The 24,769-nt window shown below is 44.2% G+C and overlaps 1 protein-coding gene across 1 annotated transcript in view; it reads left to right on the top strand.

Moving 5' to 3' along the window:
• The window catches only part of STMN3 (stathmin 3), a 46,246-nt gene that overhangs the window by 3,143 nt on the left and 18,334 nt on the right, over window positions 1-24,769 (top strand). Inside the window, exons 3-4 of the mRNA XM_089513530.1 lie at window positions 2,899-3,085; window positions 8,696-9,007. Of these exons, the coding sequence (XP_089369656.1) occupies window positions 8,989-9,007 (19 nt within the window). The 5' untranslated portion in view covers window positions 2,899-3,085; window positions 8,696-8,988. The remainder of the gene's footprint in view (window positions 1-2,898; window positions 3,086-8,695; window positions 9,008-24,769) is intronic.

The following is a 24,769-nucleotide window of genomic DNA, read 5'->3' as shown; positions in this document are numbered from 1 at the left end:
TTGGTGAAGGACCAGCCCAGGTTAGGTGGGCGGGGGGGGGGTGTTGCATTGGTCTACAAGAACACCTTGTCTCTCACCAGGAACCACATCCGACAAACTTCTTTTATCGAGTGTATTTACCTGACCCTGAAGGCTAGGGACAGTCTAGGGATTCTGTTGGTGTATCGGCCACCCCGTGCGCTAACGGACTCCCTTAACGAGCTGACACAGTTGGTCGCGGAGCTGATGCTGGAGACACCCAGGCTGCTAGTCCTGGGTGACTTCAACATCCCCTTCGCGGCCAACTATGTTCCATCCGGTGCGGCTCGGGAATTCATGGATACCATGGCGGCCATCCAGCTGATTACGGGTCCAACGCATTTTGCGGGTAATACACTGGATTTGGTTTTTTGTACGGATGCGGAAAATCTGTGGGCGGAAATAACTAACATTTCCCCCCTGCCATGGACGGATCATTTCCTCGTGGAGGCAAAAATCAAGGCTTCTACCCAGATCCCCCCCGGGGGTGGAGGACCTATTAGGATGGTCCACCCTTGAAGGGTGATGGAACCTCAGAGGTTCCAGGAAGCCTTAGAGGGGTTCATGGTTGGAAATGACGGCGACTCTGTTGATGCCCTGACTGGTATCTGGAATACCGGTCTCTCTAGGGCTATACACAGTATCGCTCCCAAGCGCCCTCTCAGGCCCGCTTCCAAACGTAAGCCCTGGTACACGGAAGACCTCCGGGCAAGAAGCGGGTCCTGCGACGGCTAGAGCACCGCTGGCGGAAACACCTACACTTAGCCGACAAGGCTCTCCTAGACCGCCTTTTGGAGGACTACGGAGAGGCGATACAAGCAGCTAAGAACTCGTTCTATGGTGCTCGTGTCACGTCCGCGGAGTCGCGTCCAGCAGAGTTGTTCAGGGTAGTCAGGGAGCTAACTCAGCTCCCTCCTGCCCCGAACCAGATCCTTGAACCTTCAAAGGCCTGCTGTGACCAATTTAACAACTTCTTCGCGGATAAAACCTCTCAGATAAGCGAAGGTCTTAACGCCGGCATTAGAGCAGAACCTAGGGTAGAGGCATCCAGAGCCTCCGTGGACTCCATTAAACTGGATCAGTTTGAGTCGGTTAGTACCGATGATGTGGACAAGATCCTTGGAAGCGTTTGGAAGACAACCTGCTCCCTCGATCCCTGTCCCTCATGGCTAGCGGCTCAGGGGGGACCGGTGGTAACCTCGTCGTTACACCGGATTATAAATACATCTTTGAGGGACGGGCAATTTCCATCCAGCTTGAAATTGGCCATGGTAAAACCGCTGTTAAAAAAGCCCTCCCTCGACCCCCTGATGCATAATAATTATCGGCCAGTATCGCTATTGCCATTTTTTGGGAAGGTGATCGAGAAGGCGGTTGCAATCCAGCTTCAATCGATCTTGGACGAAACGGATTATCTGGACCCATTTCAAACTGGCTTTCGGGTGGGCTACAGGGTTGAGACGGCCATGGTCGCCTTGGGCAATGATCTCTGTCTGGGCATCGACAGGGGAAGCGTGTCCCTGTTGGTGCTCTTGGACATCTCAGCGGCTTTCGATACCATAGACCATGGTATCCTTCTGGAGCGCCTGGCAGAGGTGGGAATCGGGGGCACTGCACTCCAGTGGTTCCGATCCTACCTCTCTGGGAGGTTGCAGATGGTGCAGCTGGGAGACGTGTGCTCCGACAAGAGGGCCCTTATATCTGGGGTCCCTCAAGGAGCCATTCTGTCTCCCATGCTTTTCAACATTTACATGAAACCGCTGGGAGAGATCATCCGGAGACATGGGGTGCGGGGTTATCAGTATGCTGATGACACCCAAATAATCTTCTCTATGTTTCCGACTGATGCAGTGACCGGGGATGGCATCTCTCCTCTCGTGGCCTGTCTGGAGTCAGTAATGGGCTGGATGAGGGAAAACCGACTCAGTCTGAATCCAGAGAAAATGGAGGTGCTCGTGATAGGTTCTCCTGGCCCAGGGATGGCGGTGGTTCCGCCTGTCCTGAACGGGATCACGCTTCCTGTAAAGGACTCGGTACGCAGTTTGGGGGTGCTCCTTGACTCGTCGCTCCACCTTACATCTCAGGTGGATGCGACGGTCAGGAGCACCTGTTATCAGCTTCGGCTGATACGCCAGCTGCGTCCCTACCTGGGCCGGGGGGACCTTGAAACGGTGGTACATGCTCTGGTAACCTCTCGATTGGATTTCTGCAACGCGCTCTACATGGGGCAACCCTTGTACCATACCCGGAAGCTACAACTGGTACAGAATATGGCAGCCAGACTGGTTACTGGTACATCCAGAGCCAGTCATATAACACCTGTACTTAAAGATCTCCACTGGCTGTCCATTCGCTTCCGGGCGCAATACAAGGTGTTGGTTATAACCTATAAAGCCCTACATGGCTTGGGCCCAGGATACCTTGAGGACCGCCTCTCCCCATACAATCCGCCCCGCACACTCAGAACATCTGGGCAGCAGCTACTGAGGGTACCTGGGGCAAGATTAGCCTCCACAGTAAGGAGGACATTCACCATCTCGGCCCCGACCCTCTGGAACACGCTGCCCATAGAGCTCCGCTCGGCTACCTCCCTAGCCCAGTTCAGGAAGGATTTGAAAACCTTCCTGTTTAAATGAGCATTCCCCGATACAAGTTCTAGTTAGTCACCCCCCCCCCCCCCCGACGGCCAATGATGTGCTGGCTAGTAGGTGATTTTAATGTATATTTTAATGTGTTTTTATTGCCTTTGTATATTGTGTTTGATATTGTGTTGTACACCGCCCTGATTGGAAGAAGGGCGGTATATAAATAAAGCATTTATTATTATTTATTATTATAGATGACTTGTCCAGTGCTTTCATACTTGGCTTTTCTTCACAGGAACAATGCAGGCAGAAATGGAAGCTGGAACTTCACTGTTTTCCTAGGCACGAGACAGCAAAACAAGTGCCAAAGAAGAGGAGGCTCTGTTGCATATGATGAAATCTCTGTGCTTTAAATGTAGACATACATTGATTTCTGTATGCCTCAGTCACATATGGCTTTTGCTGCACACTCAAGACAGGAGGTAAGATTCTCAGTATGACCAGTGGCTGGCAAAGTGGGAAGGAATAAAGATGCACAGGTTCATCTGGTGAGCTTCATAGAATCATAGAGCTGGAAGAGACCACAAGCGCCATCAGGTCGAACCTCCTGCCATATAGGAATGCACAATCAAAGTACTTCTGACAGATGGCCATCCAGGCTCTGTTTAAAAATCTCCAAAGAAAGAGACTCCATCACACTCTGAGGCAGCGTCTTCCACTGTCAAACAGCTCTTGCTGTCAGAAAGTCCTTCGTAATGTTTAATAATAATAATAATAATAATAATAATAATAGGATTTATTTATATGCCGCCCAATCACTGGGAATCCGGGCAGCTTACAACAGGGGATAATAGACGGTTCCCTGCCCTCAGGCTTACAATCTAAAAGACACGACACAAAAGGAGAAGGGAATGGTGAGGGGGGGGACCAGATCCAGCATTCTTCTCTCCCTCTGAGGCCTGGACCAAGGCAGATGGACCGGAGGGAGGAGCCTCTTTCTTCAGGCTAGCCCTGATGGAGCTGGGCCAACCTATTCTCTCCCTCACAGGCCGAAGGATAACAGTTAAGTTAAGTCAACATGGGTTTCAGAGAAACAAGTCATGCCAGACAAATCTAATCTCTTTTTTTTTTTGATAAAATTACTAGCTTGGTAGATGAAGGGAATGCTGTGGATATAGTATATCTTGATTTCAGTAAGGCCTTTGACAAGGTTTCCCATGACATTCTTGCAAACAAGCTAGTACAGTGGAATCTTGCTTTACACGGGGATCCATTCCGCCTCTCCCCACGTAAGGCAAATTCCACCTATGCTTGAGGTGACTGTTACATGGATTTGTAACTGGTTGACCAGCTGAACGCAAAAGGTGCTCAACAATGGCTCCTTTTCATCCTGGAGAGAAGTGACGAGTGGGGTTCCACAGGGCTCTGTCCTGGGCCCAGTGTTATTCAACATCTTTATCAATAACCTGGATGACAGAATTGGGAGTATACTTATCAAATTTGCAGATGACACCAAATTAGGAGGAATAGCTAATACCCCAGAGGACAGGATCAAGATTCAAAATGACCTGAATAGACTAGAAAGCTGGGCCAAAGCTAACAAAATGAAATTCAACATGGAGAAATGTAAGGTATTGCACTTAGGGCGGAAAAATAAAATGCACAGATATAGGATTGGGGACACCTGGCTGAATGAAACTATGTGTGAAAGGGATTATTATCTAGGAGTCCAAGAAGACCACAAGTTGAACATGAGTCAACAGTGTGATGCGCAGCTAAAAAGCCCAATGCAATTTTAGGATGCATCAATAGAAGTATAGTGTCTAGATCAAGGGAATAGTGCCACTATATTCTGCTCTGGTCAGGCCCCACCTGGAATATCGTGTCCAGTTCTGGGCGCCACAATTCAAAAAGGACATTGAGAAACTGGAGCTTGTCCAAAGGAGGGCGACTAAAATGGTGAAGGGTCTGGAAACCATGCCCTATGAGGAACGACTTAGGGAGCTGGGGATGTTTAGCCTGGAGAAAAGAAGGTTAAGAGGTGATATGATAGCCCTGTTTAAATATTTGAAGGGATGTCATATTGAGGAGGGAGCAGGGCTGGCTTGTCCATATAGGCGAACTAGGCAGCTGCCTAGGGCACCAACCTCTAGGGGGCGCCAGAGAGAGAGAGAGAGAGAGAGAGAGAGAGAGAGAGAGAGTGGCTGGAGCCAGAGGATCACAGAATCAGGCAACAGCAGCCAGCAGCACTGCCAGCCTCTGAGTAGCAGGAAGAGAGAGCTGCTTGCTGAGGCTGAAAGAGGGGGAGACGTTTGCTGCGCTCTTCAATTACTGGGCTGCATCCACACTGGAGAATTAACCCGGTTTGGCACTGCTTTAACTCTTTCTGGCTCATGGCTATGGAATTCTGGGAGCTGGAGTTTGTTGTGGAGTGCAGAGTGCCTCCCTTCTCCCTCCTTCCTTTCTTCCCTCTATCTTCTTTCTTCTCCCCTTGTTTTCTTCTCTCCTTTTCCTTCCTTCCTTCCTTCCTTCCTTCCTTCTCTCCCTCTTTCTTTCCTCCTGTCCCTCTCTCCCTCCCCCTTCCTTCTTGCCTTCCTTTCTTCTTTCCTACTTTCCCCCTTCATTCCTCCTTCCTTTCTTCCCTCCCTCCCTCTTTCTTTCCTCCTGCCCCTCCCTCCCCTTCATTCCTTCCCCCTTTTTCCCCTCTTGTTTCCTTCCTTCCTTCCCCCCTCCCTCTTCTTCTCTTCCTTCCTTCCTGTCTCCCTCTCTCTTGCCAAGAGAGAGACTTGTGCAGGAAAGGCTTGCCATGGCCTTCCCGTGAGGCTGAGAGAGTGTGACTCCCCCAAAGTCACCCAGTGGGTTTCTATAGCCCCATTCCCCCGCCCCCATAATTCTTTCTTCTTCCCAGACTTTGGCCCTCTTCCTTCCCTGTCCACTCACTTTTGCCTCCCTTTCCACTCACTCACCCTTTTCTCTGATTCCCAGACCCCCTTGTTGTTGTTTGTTGCTGTGTGTCCTCAAGTTCTTTCTGCCTCCTGGCCACCCTCTCTTGGGGTTTCCTTGGCAAAGTTTGTTCAGGGGAGGCTCACCATGGCCTTCCTCTGAGGCTGAGAGAGTGTGGCTTGCCCACTCTTGATGGTGGTATTGTTGTTATTATTATAGTTTATTTCTAAAGCGCTGTAAATGGTGTGCCTACTATGTGTCTTTTCTTTCTCGCCCTGAAGCCATTCCCATCCTTGTTTCATAGGCTGCATCTACACTGCAGAAATAATGCAATTTTGACACCACTTTAAATGCCCTGGTGCCATGCTATGGAATCCTGGGATTTGGATTTTTGGAGGAGAATTCGCCTTCTCAGTCAGAGAGCAGTGGAGCCACAACAAACTACAAATCCCAGGACTCCATAGCATGGAACCCACAAGTTGACCAGATGTCCTCTTTTTCTGGGGTATACCTTACATTTCAGTCTTCTGTCCAGGAGGAATTCCAAAAATGTCCTCCCTTTTGAGCATCACTAAGACGCATGAATTTATATTTATATGAGGGGTTTTAGCTTTTACTTAGTCATGTCCTCCATTTTACTTGAAAGACCTACATTTTGCAGTGCCTTGTCCTCCTTTGCAGTTAGGACAGCTGCTCACTGTGGGAGCCAAGGGCAGCTAAAGTGGTGTCAAACGACCTTAATTCTGCAGTGCGGCAGCAGCCCTGGTCCTCTCACCTGGTGACCATACTGGTTTTCTTCTCTTACTTGTGACACCCTTTTCTGCCCCTTCAGGGAAGATTTTTAGTTTTCAGGGGTCATAGATGGACCATCACCACCCCACAAATTCATGGGGATGGGATCCAGATTTTTCCACATCATTAGAATGAATAATGCTTCCAGCCTGCAAAAGGAATATGGATGAATTAGTCTACATTCCAAATGTCTCAGCAATAAAAAAAGTCTTTAACCTGTAAAAACCTAATTGGCTTTTTGGCTAATTCTCAATACTATGACGAGAAATTAGAACCTAAGTTTTGTGTCATGTTTACCTTTAACAAATGAAACAGCGGAAATCAAGGGGTGAAAATAATTATGATGGGCGACAGGGGTGCCAGAATATTTCTCGCCTAGGGTGGCAAAATACCTAGAGCCGGCCCTGGGAGGGAGCAAGCTTGTTTTCTGCTGCTCCAAATAACAGGACCCGGAGCAATGGATGCAAGCTGCAGGAAAAGAGATTCCATCTCAACATTAGGAGGAACTTCCTGACAGTAAGGACTGTCCGACAGTGGAACAAAGTCCCTCGGAGTGTAGTGTAATCTCCCTCCTTGGAGGTCTTTAAACAGAGGCTGGATGGCCGTTTGTCTGGGATGCTTTGATTGAGAATTCCTGCATGGCAGAATGGGGTTGGACTGGAAGGCCCTTGTGGTCCCTTCAACTCTATGATTCTATGATTGGCTAGTCCACACTGTACTAGCTTTTTGCAAGATCGTCATGGGGGGACCTTATCAAAGGCCTTACTGAAATCAAGATACACTATATCCACAGCATTCCCTTCTATCTACCAAGCTTTTATTAGAATATGGCTCTGCAACCAAAGTCCTACACTTTCATCACTATGTTGTTCTTGTCTTCCACCACTGAACTGCGTTAAACCAGATTGACTACATAAAGTCAACATGATACTATGTATGTCACAGTTCTCGTATAAACTATAGGAATTCTCTAGGTCAAATGTTACTGCACTGGGAGATACCCTAGAAGAGGGGTGACAACTGGTTGGGCACTTCTCCCGCTGTGGGATGAGAAGGGCCAAGTGCGCTGCTCCTGGCTTCATGGCAGTAGCCTCCTCACGAGGAAGCCTCTGCCACCACAACAAAGGAGAGGGAAGGATTTCAGTAATCCTTCAGTTACTCAGCATTGTGTGAAATGGTTCCATCTAAGCCAAATGTAATTTATTTGGCAAACAATATTGTCTATACAGGAAGCTGTTTGGAATGTTATCAAGTAATGTCAGTTATGCAAACAGCACTAGGACCAGAAAGTTGAGATGTGAGTTCCCAGCCTCTAGACTCTTCCTGAATCATAAATTAATGCATTACTAGCCAGACCTAATTGATGTTTCAGGCATTCTCAAAGATGAGGCTTAAATCGTTTTTTAAAAAGCTGGTATGTTGTGTTTAGAGCATGAACTTTGTGTCGGAAAAATCCCAAATTAAGGCTCACATCAGATGTGAACCCCTAGAGTGGCTGCAGTCAACCTCGGTCAGCCTCGATTTCCCAGCCTCAAACCTTATCCCACACTGACACTGGCAATACAGTGAGCTCCTGCATTGTAAAATAGCTGTAATGTGCATTGAACACCCAGAAAGAATTATATAAATTCTAAGGATGATGACGCTTGGCTGTTTTAGGGAGTATATTTTGTTACTACCCATTAAACTATCTGGATTTGGAATCCTCCCCCCTCCCCCCCCCCAAAAAAAAAGGTGTTTAAAGACCAGTGCAAACAGTAATGGTTATGACAATGACAAATAAGATTTACTGTATTAGGAAGAGGGGGGAAAAATAAACAGAAGCACATTTAAAACAAAGTGTACCTTTTGAAGGAAGTTTGTGTTATGCATTGGAAAGGGTGTGTTTCTGAATGCTTGGTTTAAAGATGTGGTGGGTTTAATACGAAATATTTTTAAAATTCTTTTTCATTTTCTACTTTTGAAGTTGCTGCAGATCTTAACAACGAGCGCTGGAAACAAAATATACAATATAAAGCTTGAAATTCATTTGCAATAGCATAATTGATTTGTGAAGGTGGGGCATGTTTGTCTTGTGATTAAAACAATGAGATGGTCAGTGTAAGTGAGAATACTTGGCAGAGGGTGGTTGTGTGGCAGGTTAACCTGAATTTCATACATGGCCTTCAGGTAAGCTAGCAGGTAGTTTTGCTTCCAGAAGCTTTTGTCTCAAATAAATCAATTCCAGCTCACTAAAACATACTAAAAGAACAGCAGACAGATTCCAGATAAGGTGGGGGGAGGTAAATCTCTAGCTTGGGTGTGTCTGCTTGCATCTCTCCTTTGCTAACAACTGTCTCTGCATTTCTCCTCCTCAGATTCCTTGCTGGGAAAGATTTGGATATCAAAAGCCACCCTCTGAGAGCAATCAATACTGTGATCTGGGAACCCCTTCTGTCTTTCAAGACCCCTCTCTCTTTCCCTTTCCCTCTCTCTCTGTCTCTCTTTGCACCCTCTTTTCTCTCCTCCCTCCTTGGATAGCCACAGCCCCCTAGAGCTGAGTCAGACCTTCCTCTCTTCCACAGCATTGCAGCACTTCAGCAGAAAAGCCAGCCTTCTGCCTCTCTGCATCTTCCTTTGCAGCATCCTCTCCGCTACCCATCTCACCGCCATGGCCAGCACTGTCTCAGGTAAAACAAATCATGATTTCTCCCCCTTTATAAGCAGCTCCTCACTGAGCATAAATTTATTTCCAATGCTCAATGTAACCACTGTTCCTTCATTTTTCCTTCATACCCAAGGTGGGGCTTGCCTGCAATGCTGTACTCAGGTAGCTGGGCAGGCATTGTTGCTTTTTCTTGCTTACAGAATTTAGTGCTTACAAGGTTTTTGGAAATACTAGTGTCAGAAATATATATATATATGTATGTATATACACACTTATACACTCTGTATGGTTAAAATTACATTTACCTGGATGGTTGGTGTGTGTGTGCGCGTGCGCGCGCGTGTGAATCACTGCTTGGTTAATTTAATTTTTTAGCTGTTTTTTCTTTTAAGTGGACTGGCAAATATAAGAAGAGAACAGAAAAATAACAAAGACAAGGGTGTTTTATTTAATCAAGCATCTGGGTTAGCAGAATCAGGGCAGGTTGGATGGCCAGCAACTGCTTTAGAGGGAGTGGTCCACTCATGGCGCTGAATGAAACCCAATGCTGTTAGACAATTCTTTCCTGCAGGGGCGATGGCACCACTGCATAACTGCACCCTGTTGCCATCCCAGGTTACAAGGCCTGGCCGGGTGTGTCTGTAGGGACAGCTATGTTCACGGTGTGGCAGGTTGTTGTAATTTGTGTGTGTTTTCACCTCCTTTTCCTAAACCTGTATCTTGCCGCATCTTGCCCACCTCCCCCCAAGTCCACTTTTAGACTGGTCAAACAGATGATATGCTTGTTCCTAGCCAAATTTAATTTTCTAAAAAATGGACAATGAGTGGCTTGTGAAGATTTTCAAGACCTTTCCCCATCCTGCCAGTATGGAAACCTTATTCAGTTTCAGACACAGGACACTTTTTCTTTCTGTCTTTAGAAATAAAGGTGGGGATTTTGCTCTGGATGGGAGAAAAGCATCAGAGCGAAAAGAAGGATATGCATATCCATGAATAAATGCACAAATTAGCTAGAAAGAAGACCAATCTTTCTTGCTGGTTTTATTGGTTTTGCCCATCCCCATGCTGCTTGCAGTTCCTTCTCTGTGCCTTCTGTCTTTTAAAATATGAGAGGAGGTGGATATCTTATGTCTGAGGATGTGCAAAGTCAGAATTAGAGATTCTGCCACAAAATTTATCAGAGAAGGTGCTTGCTCTGTACTAGAAAACATGCATATATGTGAAGGAGAGACAGACGCAGTACAAGCCATCTTAAAGCTGGAAAAGGTTTTGCTAAGGATGTGTGATCCCCATCCTCTCCCTATTACTTTATTGCAGAATTGCTCTAAATTAGATGAATATCAGTGCAAGTATATTGGTCAGGCTGCCCAGCAGTGAAAGTGATGGCTGAGGGACCCTGCTGTGAAGGGGGGGCGGTTTGACACGTCTGGGTACCAGGTGCCTTCCCCATATGGTACTCTAAGGCAATATGGTACTTTCTCCCTTTTGCTTCCTTCCTGCCCCCCTCCCACCACAATAAATCTCAATTTAGTGGTAATAGGACAGGGCCTTTAAAGCTGAGTAGTTTGCCTTGGAGGGCTTTTTCCAATCCTCTTTGCTTTCCAATTGGATTAGATTTGGCGTAAAACCAGTTTTGAAAGATAGAGATTCCAGGCTGGCAGCAGTACGATGGAAATTAGAAGACAGACTGAGGAAGACAAAGAACAGGGTGGAACCGAACCGCCTCTGTTAGCAGTCTGCATGAGGCAGCTTATTCTCTCAGATTGCACGCATGCCAACCGTTGAGATGAGCAAGGAGATTTTATCCCTGTGTAAGAAAAACCCAGTTTCTTTCCCACCCACATCTCTCCTGGTGCCTCCACCCTCCCTCCTTAAAAGAAGGGTGTATCTGAAGAAAGAAAGAAGAGGAAAGCAGCTGTAAGGATGCTAATGTGTGTGATACGTATCAAATGATTTCTGGAGGTCTAATTGGGGCGGGGGGGGGGGAATTAAAACGTACCTGGACCTAAAAAAGGAGAGGTTTTCTGTATTTTTTTTCTCTTGCTTCTCTGTATTGTTTCCATGCAGCAAGCAGGGAAAGCAACAGCACATGCTCAGTGCAGGCTCAGCTGCAGTGGTGGCTGACTTGTGCCAGAGGAGTCTGCCTAGTCAGAGATCTTGGTTGTAGACCCAGGCAGTCTTTCTGTACAACTAGGCCACATCTTCTTGAGCATTCTCCCCAGACAGGCCACTTGAACTAAACACACGCACAACACACATACACACAAACAGTATGCATGGGCAGGCTCCTTCTGTGCTCAGATGAGGAACAAACAGCTGGGATCATCTCCTGAGGATTATGAATTGGTATAATATGTTGAAAGCCCTCTAGGACTTTTGTCAATGCATGTCTCTGTTCTTGTGGCCAGCCCACCCATAAGGCACATTGTACATGTGGCTATAATTGGCCACCTTCACTCTGGATATAGCCAACAGCTGGTTGAGAAACACAAGAGGAGCACCCATTCCATTGGGTGTTGACTATTTGTCCAATGAACATGTAGAGGGTTTACGGCGATGACGTATGGTGCCAGGACAAAGGGGATTACTGTTCCCCAGTAAATCATCTCACTTGATACAAGGAATCTTTGTAGCCTGAACAGCTTCTTGTGACATAAAATGGGGAGATGATACCCCATTCTAGGTGTTTCCTGTTAAGTTGAACAATTTGGTGTGTAGAATGGAAAGGAGTGATTGGGAATGTTGAAAAGGAGGGGGAAAGAACAGTTAGATTTGACACCCTATTCTACATGCACAATGAAATGTGTTTTTCTTGAGTATATATTCAAACAATGTGCTTACTAATGATGGCATACATACATTAGATTAGTTCTTAGGAGAGGAAAGGCAGGGTACTAGTGAATATCTCACTTTTCTCATCAAACATCTATTAGTAGTTTCCACTTACTCCCTATTTGAATCTATCAAAGGCAAGTGTTCAGTAATGACAGTTCATATTATGGTTAATGTTGTTGTAGTTGTTTCTCTTCCTGTCTCTGTGTTTCCATCAAGACCCAATTTTATTTTTTATGCTCAGCAGGAGTGTACAAGTTTGTGCTCCCACTTGTGATCTAAAGTATTTGGTTGGGCATGGCCGATTTACAGAGGGGGCTGAAGGAAGTGCATGGAAAATGGAGGGCTAGGAAGACTAAGTTGCAGATGTTGCCCACTCATCTCCAAAAACCCATCAACCTCTTCTCATACCAATTTTTTGTTGTTGTGAATTGCCTTTGAGTCAACCTCGACCCATGGTGACCCCATGTATGAGATATCTCCGAGTCACCCTATCTTCAGCTGTCCTGCTCAGCTGTTGCCGACTCATGAGCATGGCTTCTCTGAGTCTATCCATCTGGAATGCAGTCTTCCTCTTCCCCTCCACTCTACCAAGCAGTATAGTATTTTCTAGTGAGTCCTTTCTTCTCATGATATAGACAAAACATGACAGCCTCAATTTAGTCACCTTGGCTTCCAGGGAGAGTTTGGGCCTGATCTGTCTAGGACCCATCCATTTTAGTGAGGTTTGGTATTTGCAGAACCACATCTCAAATGAGTGGATTTTTCCCTAACAGCCTTCTTCACTGTCCAGCTTTCACAATCATGCAGAGAAATGGGAAATAGGATGACATTGGACAGTCCTAACTTTGGTATTTATCTTATCTAGTTCCTTCATAGTTGCCCTTTCAAGTCCTAGTCTTCTTCTGATTTCTTGACTGCAGTCTCCGCTCTGATTGATGATTGTGTCCAAGTATGAAAAATCTTGGACTATTTCGGTCACTTCGTCATCTATTTTACAATTTTGTAAATCATCTGAGGTCATAATTTTTGTTACCTTGATATTCAGCTGCGATCCTTCCTTTGCACTTTCTGCCTTGACCTTCGATAATTTTTCCATATCTGATATTTTCTGCTAGTATTATGGTGTCATCTGCAAAAGATTATTTACATACCAAAGTACTTGTCTGTTAATTACTGATCAGAAAGGAGGTATGAGAAGACAAGCTCGCCATAGACATTCAGACATTTTTTCTACCTGAGTCAGTTCTCTATTTTGCCAGATGAAATGCTCTCTACTTCATTGGCATCGAAAACAAACAATCCTTTCAGTCTCCATATTCACATACAAAAATGGGTATGCCTTGGGTTTCCACAGATTGTTCAGATCCATAAATAAATCATAGGCTCTTGAGAACAAAAAATAACAATGACATGTGTCTTGCTAGCCCTGAGGAATTGCTTTCCAAGTTGGCTATGGTGAGGATGCAGATAGCCGCTCATTGATTTCTCAGTTAAGCCTTCTATTTTTTGCAGCCAAAGAGACTTGTCTATGCTGCATGGAGTTGTTCAGCTGAAACCAAGTTACCCACAGAGCACATGTTTGGATTGGTTGGCTCTGATCTTCGCTCTGACTGGCCCACAGTTCCTATAAATACTTCAAGAGACAAACTGGATTGCTTGAGAAACCTCAGAAATTCTATGGTAGCCTCATTCATTTGTGCATCCTTATTTTAGCACTGCTTCTTGAAGAATCCTGCTCCTTGATGGATTCCAACCCCCCCCCCCCAATTATTCTGGCTCTTACTCTTTGGTGCTTCCTGGTAAACTTAAGCCTCCTTCCCAGATTCTGACTAGCTTGTCTCTGATACGAATTCCACATTCTCCAAGAGCTGTTTTTCCAATTAAGAGCTAATATTCTTTGGTTTGAGGTCAGCCCTACAAAACTGTACATAGTTACCAACTCAAAAATATGGACTGTAACTTTAATAGGTTTGTAGAAGAAGAAGAAAATTCTACAAGTTACTTTCATATAGATTATAATAATAGAATAATAATAATAAATAATTTATTTATAGCCTGCCCAATCACTAGGAATCTGGGCGGGTTACAACAGTAAAAATACATTACAATAAAATACTAAATGGTCCCTTCCCAACCCCCTCCCCAATATTAAAACTAGAATTAAACAGAGTTTAAAAACAATACAATGCAATACAGCATTATGTTAAAATTAAAAACAATTTAGCGGGCAAAGAGACATACATCAGAAAATTGAGATCATATTCATAAACATACACAAGGGAGGAAGCTAGAGTTAGCTAGGTTGGGAAGGCCTGCTGGAAGAGATCCGTCTTAAGAGCCTTTTTGAAGGCTGTGAAGAGTGGAGATATGGCGGATCTCTTCCAGCAGGTCATTCCACAACTTCGGAGCAGCAGTAGAGAAGGCCCTTCGACTGACAGACATAAGCCTAGCTTTTTTTGGCTGAAGTAAGTTCTTACTTGAAGACCTTAATGTGCGGGACAGACAGTATGGAAGAAGGCATTCCCTTAAGTATTCTGGAGCCAAGCCATGTAGGGCTTTAAAGGTAATCATCAACACTTTGTACTTTGCCCAGAAATTGATTGGCAGCCAATGAAGGGACTTCAGAACAGGTGTTATATGATCATTCTGGAAAGTACCTGTGATTAGTCTTACTGCCATGTTTTGTACCATCTGGAGTTTCTGAACTTGGCACAGAGGTAGCCCCAAGTAAAGCACATTACAGAAGTCCAATCGAGAGGATTACTCCTAGCACTGTCAGTCAAAAGGTATTGTCCAGCTATTCTACTTTCTCTAATAGATATTTTTGTGGAAAGAAGCATTAGGCAATCCAGGAGCAGGGTTTACAAAGAAAAGAACAAGTTGTCTGAACACCTCATAAAATTCCATGAACGAAGCAAGGTAACTGCATAATAGACATCTCTGCTGGAAGCATGCAGAGTTTACTGGCCTCTCCTTAACTGAAGTTTGGAAGAAAGCATTTCACACCAGAGAGGCATCTTCAGTCTGTGCTGACAAGGATGGATCAATGAGCCATCATCAAACAGGTCCTTTAGGAGATGTGCAACCTTCTCTAGGACAACTGAGCACTGAGCTAAGTAAATGAAGCGCTCACTAACATTACCTCTGCCTTGTCCAGACTGAGTGTCCATTTGTTTGCACTCATCTAGTCCATTACCATCACCAGTGACAGACTATGAGCCTTTGTGTTTATGTAGATTGGGATAGGAAGCTTCTCAGTGTGGCTGATGGGCCACTTTGGAAACATATGGGAAGCACCAAGTCTTGTTTCCCAGCAGAATTGTACTCTTAGCAGTCCACTGAGAGCACAATTCTTCCAGAAGGCAAGATGCATGTTCTCTATATACCATGTTTCCCAACAGAATCATTGGGATTTTGGTGGTGGCAGAATGTTTCACAGAGTCTTAGAGCTTGAAAGGAACCTGAAGGCCAACTAGTTCAATCTCCTGCCATGCAGAAATACACAACTAAAGCGCTCCTGGAAGACATCCATCCAACCTCTGTTTAAAGACAGATAAAGAGTCCATCCCCATCTGTGGCAGACCATTCCACTATCAAAGAGTTCTTACAGTAAAGGAATTCTTCCTATTGTTTAGAGGAAATCTCTTTTCTTATAATCTGAATCCATTGGTTTATGTTCTTTACTCTAGAACAGCAGAAAAGAAGCTTGCTCCATCTTCTATATGGCATCCCTTCATTATTGAAAAATGGCTATATGTCACCTCTTAGTCTTCTGTTCTCTGATTAAACATACCCAGCTCCCTAAGTCATTTGTCATTGGTGCTGAGAACCTAAACGAGACCACAGAAATGTCCCGGAGTGGTGCAGGCAGCCTGCATGTTGCTCTCTCCAAGATGTTAACTAGCACAAAGAATACAGTAAATGTCATAGAGCCAAGCAGAGACACAAAGTGGGTGTCCAGGCGTGAGCACAACCATCAAAGAATAATGCTACTTATCCTCTCTGGAAGGATACCATGGCAGATGGTATGACAGACCACCAAAAGAATCAGGAAGAGTCACGTTTTTCCTCTCCTTTTCCTAACAGTGTCATCCCACACATCAACCAAGGCAGTTCCAGTGCCAAAACTAGGCTTGAAACCTGGTTGGAAATTATCTGAAAATCCATTCCAATCAACAATATATGGAGTTGGCCAGCAACCACATACTCAAGCTGAGCTATGCCTGTCTTCAGTTGTTACATTCTACATCTTCAGAAGATATCTATTAGAACTACATTTCTGTAGCCAGCAGCCTTGTGCCAGAGAGATGGTTCAAGATGACAAGAGGCTTTGCCTTTCTAGAGACCATACAGTAGAGAAAGTCCATAACTGTTTGCAGTGTAGAATTCAAAAACACAGCCGTGTTGGTCTAGAAAGGGAAAATTAGTATGCAAAGGGATCTTGTAGCACATTTGAGACCAACTGAGACTAACTGAAAGAAAGAAGGTGGTAGCATGAGCTTTCATAGACTTGAGTCTACTACCTCCTCAGATGCATCATAAAGTCTACAAAAGCTCATGTTACTAGTTTCATTCCTTCAGTTAGTCTCAAAGCTGCTACAAGATCCCTTTGCATACTGTTTACAGTGTAGAATGACAGCACAAACACCTTTCTGGAACCGCATCCCATTGCCTTAGTGGTGCAGCGGTTAAATGTAGTACTGCAGCTTCAAGGTTGTGAGTTCAATCCCAGGAGCTCCAAGGTTGACTCAGCCTTCCATCCTTTCGTAGGTCGGCAAAATGAGTACCCAGCTTGTTGGGGCCAATTGGCTTACAGATTGTAAACCACTTAGAGAGTGCTGAGTTTACTGATAAGCAGTATAGAAATGTCCATGCTACTCAGAACAAGTTTGGAGCACAGAGGGTTCAATTTAAACTGCCCACCAAGATTTGGTTTCTTCCTTACAAGACAGCTTCATGATGTGACTAAAGACAATAATTTACCACTCGCTATAAGACGTAAGTAATCTGTTAGGAAGCTGGTCATCATTAACATGCTGCTAGATGATGAGGAGCATTATGCTCTGCCAATTAGTTAAGGAGCAGGTGTGCTAAGGTTCTCTTCACTGCTTGAAGTATCATTATGACTGTTTGCCAAGTATTCACTTGCACTTCAAGCTGTCATTTGGTCAGTGGCTATCTCAAAGAACAATTGTATTCACAGTGTTTCTTTTTTACAAAAATACACCCATTCTATCCACTGTGCCCCTCTCCCCAAATAGGTTTTTAGCTGCCTTGTAGATCCTTCATTCTTTCATATTGCAGTTTCTACCTTCTGGTCCTTCTTTCTTATTCCTTGACATTCTTTTTCAAACTTCCAAGGTACAGAAGCCTGGCTGTTACTGACATCATTGTAGTCTAGATAGGAGAGAGACAGTAATCTCTCCCTGTCTTTTCAGAATCAAAAAAGAAACATATTTAACAACTCCATTTAATCCCAAATCCTTCTTGCTTTTTTTCCCCATTGCTCTGTTCTTCCAGGCTCAACAGAGAGCATTGCCTAATTCTTCTTAACTGGCAATTAATTGATTAATTAAAAGTAATTAATTTTATATCCTGCCTTTCTCCCAGGGCTGGGACTCAAAGGGTTACAATGGGATTAAAGGGGAGGCAGGCAATATGTCAGTTTGCATTTTGCTGTCCTCCAAGTGGAAGTGGAGAGGGCTTTAAATGTAAGCTGACTTGGAAACTGCTGTCTAGTCCTTGGTTGACAAAACTGGGGCCCTTTCTCTTCATCAGAGTTCCTTCCTTCCATAGTGTTCACTCCCTCTTGTGGCTCTATCCGCAGGGTAATGGGTGATAGTACTCAAAATCCTGGTTAGTATGCATGGGCCTGTCTTGAGCAGATACACATCTTTCCATGTCACTCCACAGACAGTCCCCTGGGACTTTTTGAAAGCTCCTTGACAGGCAAAGATATTCTCAGCAATCCACTGCAATTATTGTATGATAATGCATCCATATATTATTCTTCTGCAGTGGCGCCTGGCCCTGCCTTTGAGTTAACCACTCTTTCCTCTCCTGACAATGTTTGGCATCCCTGATGTGTCTCATTGTCCAGGGCTACTATTTCTGCAGCACTGACTAGAGAATAGTTTCAGGAAATGGTTGAAACTGTCTGTTGAGGGTGAGAATATGTTTTTCTTTTTTAAACATATTACTTATTAACCCCACCCCCACCCCCGCCCCCATCCACTGCTATGATGGTCATATTTCATGTCAATGCAGCATCTTTTCCAAAAAAATCTCCTAGGAGATGTTTTCATTTCTATTGCCTAATTCAGTGTTAATAGTAACAAATCTCAGCCATTTATGATCCCAGACTGATTCATGTACTAGACTAACATTAAAACAAATGTGATGTGACTATGGTCAATGTGTACTGTGTCTAGGGCTGCAGCTGTATTTTATAAGATGTAAGTGAGGTGTTAGTTACATTAGAGATGGAAAAGGTTTGGTCCTCCAGATGTTTTATACTTTGTTATGGCAACCCTAAGGCAAACCTATCATAGGGTTTTCTTGGTAAGATTTGTTCAGAGATTTCGCCATTGCCTTCCCCTGAGGCAGAGAGTATGTGACTTGCCCAGTGGGTTTTCATGACCAAGCTGGTAATCGAACCCTGGTCATCACAGTCATAATCCAGCACTCAAACCACTATGCCATGCTAGCTCTCACATGTTTTAGACTACAACTCCCACAATCCCTTAATCCCTTGTCATTGGCCTGGAAGGCTGCATCATCTGGAAGGTGAAGCCCAAGCCATCTGGTGAGCCAAAGGTTTTCATCTCCTAAGTTATGTAATAAAATGTATGTGCAACTTTGTTGTAAGAATGGGAGAAGTACAAAGCAGAATGGGAGAAGTATGAACATCTCTGTATAGTGGGGCCTCAGTATCTTTCGACTTGCCACCTACAGATTTGAGGATCTGCAGATGGCAAGCCCGCCTTGTCACCATGTGGCCGTGCCGCCATTAGGGACAGCCCCCATTGTCCTCAGCAGCGGTGCATGCACACAGCCATGCCACCATTAGGGACAATGGGTGCACAGCTGCATGCATGCACACACCGCCATTGCGCACAACTGGACTTGAGCATCTGCAGATTTTGATACCGAGTTCCCACTGTACTATATTCTAAAAATAACAGAGTTTTGGTCGGGATCTTTTTATCTCAACTGAATCATCACCACCACCACCATCTTACCAGCCTCTCCCCAAGGCTCAAGGTGGGATACAACATAGACTAAAATACATAAAAAACATTTAAACACATTAAGTTAAAATGTAAACCAAGGACACATCATAATCATCCAACATAAAGTTTAAAATATACCATTTTAAAATGCATAGTTTAAAATTGACAGAGTAGGCCTTCCAGAAGAGATGGGCCTTTAATGCTGTTTTAATTTCAGACAACATGTTTAGCTGTCAAATCTCTCCTGGCAAGTCTTTCCACAGTCTAGGGGTGGCCAATGAAAAGGTCCGCTGGGTGACAGTTGCCAGTCTATTTCTGGCCAGTTGACCTAAATGTTCTCCAGAGGGCCTGAGTGTATGGGGCAAATTATAACTGAGGTATTTGGCATATCTGGCCCTGTGTCCCAATTGTACGCCTTAGTTTTTGTCCATGCAGTTAAAAATGAAATATATTGAACTTTGCCATGAACAATCTAGTCTTTGGCTTATATTTCAAATTAAGACCAATCTTGCATTTCTGATTAACATTTTCTCTCTTTGGAGAAACACAGTTTTTTAAGGGACAGTGGAAACACATCTTGAACACAAAGCTGGTTTAACTTCTTTGCAATCACCTTTAAAGAGAGGAAAAGAGCAGATATGAAAATCATGGCTTGCCTGTTATAAATTTCACCAAAGGCAAAGGCCAGACAGTGATGCCATTCTTAATGGAAATGTTGAAGCCTTTTCTTCTGTGTCCAGCTACTAACATGCACATAAGAATGGAATTTAGCCTTAGCCTTACTTTTAGTACATGATAATTTGTTCACTGCTGTCTCCACATGCCTTATGTACAGTTTGGTTTTCGCTGTCTAAAATTTTTTGGGGAAAAACCTTGATAAAGTGTGCTGTCTGTAAAAGAGGGGTCCTCCTTTTCACAGGCATTCTTGTGTGACTTTTGGGGATTACAATATATTGCATAGCCTGCTAAACAACTGTAGGCTGGGACGTATCTATCCATTTTCACAGAATCTTTTATTTCATTATGGCCCTGTTGCTTCAGCCGCAGTAGTGGCAATTCCCAGGATCTTGAAGACAGGCCTCTGTGGATTGAAATAGAATGGGTTGACTGCCCAGAACCCTACAGTCCCAAATAATGCATCATCTCCCTGTGTGTATATTGCTTTCCTTGCTAGTTTGAATCAGACAGGCCTTTGTTGTTGATTTACCACATTTGCAACAGCATTCTTAAGTTTTCAGAGAGAATCGATAGCAAGGTCAGAGAAGCTTCTTGGGTTTCCTTTGCTGTGTCATTCAGTCTAAAGGAAAAGTGAACTATTGACTATTTCTCCTTGGAAGTGGCTTTACTGAATCTCTTTTCTAGTAACAATTATTGCATCTATTGTACATACAGTATAGCTCTTATGCTGTTCCCTAACCACACAAAGGCTCTAAAAGCAATGTGTGTTCCCCCACCTTTCACAGGATCACTTGTTCATATGTTCACATTCTTCCTTTTCACTTCCTATCCGCCCATCTTCCAATGCACATTATTGATTTTCGGATCCATAAATCTATACACTTCTGAAATGGACCTTTTTCACTTTCATTTACAACCACAAAGGGATATCAGAGCTGACCTTGTAGTACCTGCAAATCCTAAAGAAACCAGGGCTATATGATCATACTCTACTAAGAGTGAGTTCTTCCCCAAATCCCTATGTAAATAATGCTTACACTGACCTATCATCTTCCCTGGGGTAAATGTAGCCTGCTCATAGCATTGCACTAATCCCATTTCCCAATGGAAAGCTAAGAACAAAGGTGATGGTGATCGGGAATAGATGGTTAGAGAATTAGATTCAAATGCCAGATCTGACATAGATGCTCTGCTTGGCCTGGAGCTAGTTGCTATCAGCTTGGCAGTTCTCATTAGAATTAGATTTGAAAGGTACCCCAGTGTCTACGTAGTACAACCCGCTGCTACACAGGCACACACAGCTAAAGTAATAATAATAATAATAATAATAATAATAATAAGTTTTATTTATATACCACCCAATCACTGGGAATCCGAGCGGTTTACAACAGAGGGGATAATAGACAGTTCCCTGCCCTCAGGCTTACAATCTAAAAGACACGACACAAAAGGAGAAGGGAATGGTGAGGAGGGGGATCAGGTCCAGCATTCTTCTCTCCCTCTGAGGCCTGGACCAAGGCAGATGGACCGGAGGAAGGGCTCTTCTTCTTCAGGCTAGCCCTGATGGAGCTGGGCCAGCCTATTCTGGAGCCCTGGTGGCGCAGTGGTTAAATGCCTGTACTGCAGCCATTTACTCGAAACCACAAGGTTGCGAGTTCAAGACCAGCAAAAGGGCCCAAGCTCGACTCAGGCTTGCATCCTTCTGAGGTCGCTAAAATGAGTACCCAGACTGTTGGGGGCAAATTAGCTTACTTGCTAATTAGCTTACTTGCTGTTCACCGCTATGATCTCTGGAATAGCGGTATATAAATAAAACAAATTAATTAAATTAATTAATTCTCTCCCTCACAGGCCAAAAGATGACAGTTATGGAGGAAGGGCACTCTATCTTCAGGTACCTTCGAGGGGTGGCCATCTAACTTTTATTTAAACACCTTCAATGAAGGAAAATCCACCACCTTCCAAGGTTGACTATTCCACTGTCAGACAGCTGCTGTCATCAGGAAATGCTACTTAATGTTTAGTCAGAATCTCTGTTCTTATAATTTGAACTCATTATTTTGACTCCTACCTTCCTGAGTACCAGAAAGCAAGTTCCTCCCACCTTTTGCCTGACCACCCTCCAAGACAGCCCTCATATCATCTCTCAGGCTGCTGCTACATTGCGGAATTAATACAGTTTGACACCACTTTAACTGTCATGGCTCCATCCTGTGGGATCCAGGGCTCTCTTGACATGGAAGGCTAAATATAGCACAAAACTATGAATCCCAGAATTCCACAGCATTGAGCCATGGCAGTTAAAGCAGTGTCAAGCTGCATTTATTTTGCAGTGTAGATGCAGCTTCAGTCTTCTAATATCCAGGTTAAACATTCCCAACTCACCTAGTTTACTCCCTTCAAAATAGTAATGATAACCCTGGTTACAGATTTATTGTGAAAACCAATGTAAGTTAGAAAACAGTGGCCACCTGGGAATGGCTGAGGAACAAGGCTTGAAAAAGTCTCCTCATGTCTTCAGAGGTAATACGTTCTGCATTAAACAACAGCTCTGGGTAAGATATGGTCCTCAAGCAATGGGCCAAGGCATAGGTATAAGATCATCAACCAGTAGCCACTAGTTGAATGAGTAGGCACTGCCAGACAAAGTGCTTTAGACAGTTGTAAGGCAGACAGAGTTTTGCATGGGGTCAAATGAAGGTGGAGCTCAGGGGAAACAGCAGCCTATGGCCATTCCCTGACTGGTTTGCCTCCCTTCCCAATGGCCTTGTCTTCCTCTCCAAATCTGAGGCCCTTTTCAAACCTAGAGCCTTTTGTTGGGAGTTTGTGGTCCCTTGTCTTTCTCTGATCTCCTGGCAGGTCCTCAGCCTTTGGATAGTTGGCAGAGTTGTCCTTCAGTGTGATGAGACTGCCCTTCTCAAGTGGGACAGTTGGAGGAATAATAGCCCTCCCTATTGCTCTACTCTCTCAGCTGGACATCCGACTTGGCTGAACTGTGTGGATCCTCACTTCATCTTCATTAATGGTGGACCTTGCCCCAGACTGCAGGAATGCTGTCTTCCCTCAGATTCTTTGTCAAGATCTTGGTATGCGCCTGTGCCACAGTTCCTTTAACACAGGAATGGAGTGGTGTGTGCCTCTCAATATGTTATTCAAATGCAGTTCCCATCAGCCCTTGTCAGCATAGGAATTGGTGATGTATAATGAAGTCCAAAACTTCTAGTGGGCCACATGTCCTCCATCAACAAAATTAATTATAGGTACATTCACAAGGCAGGAACAATTAAAGACCTATGCTCTTATGTGTTGTCCATAACAGCTCTAAAACAAGATGAAGCGTTACGTAGGACAAGATATTTGAGAAAACCAAGAGGCTTTTAAAGAGTCAACAGTCCCACAATTTACTTGTGGCTAGCCAGGCACCATCTGATGATGGGGAAAAGCTGGAAAGCCAAGGGGCCATATCTGTGAGTCAACGGACCTGTCCGCTTCATGGCTAACTTGGAAAATCAGCAATATCTTTATAGTAATGTCAGACCTGGAAATTTGCAAAGGCATCTACTAATAGAAACTAAAAGAAAGGAGGAAGCACACAAGAGCCCTGGTTGCGTGGGGTGAATCTTCACCAGAGGCCATTATGGATAATGGCAATAAAGTATTTAGGTATGGTTTGAGTCATATTCCATTTCTACGTAGAGATTTGGAGGCCATTAGCCTCCAAGACCTAAATCTTTTTACTTTGAAGTAAGTCACACTAACTTTAATAGGATTTACTTCCTGATATCCCTGCGTAGCACTGCAGTCTGAACTTTAAATCTAGAATACCATTAAGGGTTGCCTTGCCACAAGGTTCTGCTCGAGTGTAGTAATAAGGTTTTGGAGAAGCATGCTCATGGTAAGTCTCTTTCAGTAGTGCAGTAAGTTAAAAGCCAACTATTTCAGAATAGAGAGAACCAAACACTTAAGAAAGAAGTACAGTTATTCTAACTTTTCAATTGGGAAATGTCTAGAAGCAGACATTATGCCAAAGGCCTTTTCAAACATTTCTTGTCAGATGTTAGAGCTAAATCCAAAGACTGTTCCCAAACAGCATAGGCCCTTTGAAACCATGGGCTTAGTGTTGACTTACCATTTAACAGTTGATTCGCATCTGCTCCACTCAGGACCAGGAATTGGCCTGTGTCTGAGGAAGCATTCATGTATACTCTTAAAGAAGATGAAAGGTAATGAACATGAAATGCCCTAAACTGAAAAGAACTCTTGAAGGGCAAAAACAATGTTGGAAGTGGAAGTTAGCAAATTCAAGAATAACTTGGAATTCTGAAATTTAATGACATCTTTGACAGATAGTTCAGAAGGTTGCCTGTACTGCAGCCACTCACTCAAAACCACAATAAATAAAAAATAAAAATAAAATTTTTATTTATACCCCGCCCTTCCAAACGATCAGGGCGGCTCACAAGTGCACCAAAGTGCAAACATCAAACAGAGTTAAAAACAGCCAAAAGCATAGACATAAAAACAATCCTTAAAAACAATAAAAAACCCCTTAGCCCAACCTCACGGCCACGAGAGAGGTGGGAGGCCCATAGGATATTTAGTCGGGGAATGCCTGATTAAATAGGAAGGTTTTGAGACCCTTCCTAAATTGGGCCAGGGTGGTAGATGAGCGGTTGTGAGTTCAAGACCAGCCAAAGGGCTCAAGCTTGACTTAGGCTTGCATACTTCTGAGGTCGCTAAAATGAGTACCCAGCTTGTTAGAGGCAAATTAGCTTACAGTTGTAAACTGCTTAGACACTGCTTAGGCGGTATGAAGCGGTATATAAATGAAGCTTGTTTGTTTGTTTTGTTTGCCTCACCAACGGGAGAATACTTTGTTGGCAGAGTGATGCATGCCCACAGAAACCTACACCAGTGTAGATGTACCACACTGGTATATCTACAGCATACCTACAGCTCTGTAGCGGTACTAAAATACCTGGACTTTACCATTGTACATCGCCAGTGCATCTGAACAAGTGTGTTAATATCTACAAAAA

Source organism: Sceloporus occidentalis, unplaced genomic scaffold, assembly GCF_023333645.1.
Source record: "Sceloporus occidentalis isolate IW3139 unplaced genomic scaffold, rSceOcc1.0.p SCAF_3, whole genome shotgun sequence".
NCBI lineage: Eukaryota > Metazoa > Chordata > Lepidosauria > Squamata > Phrynosomatidae > Sceloporus > Sceloporus occidentalis.
The sequence above is the reverse complement of the archived record's forward strand: the minus strand, read 5'-3'. Positions and strand labels throughout refer to the sequence as shown.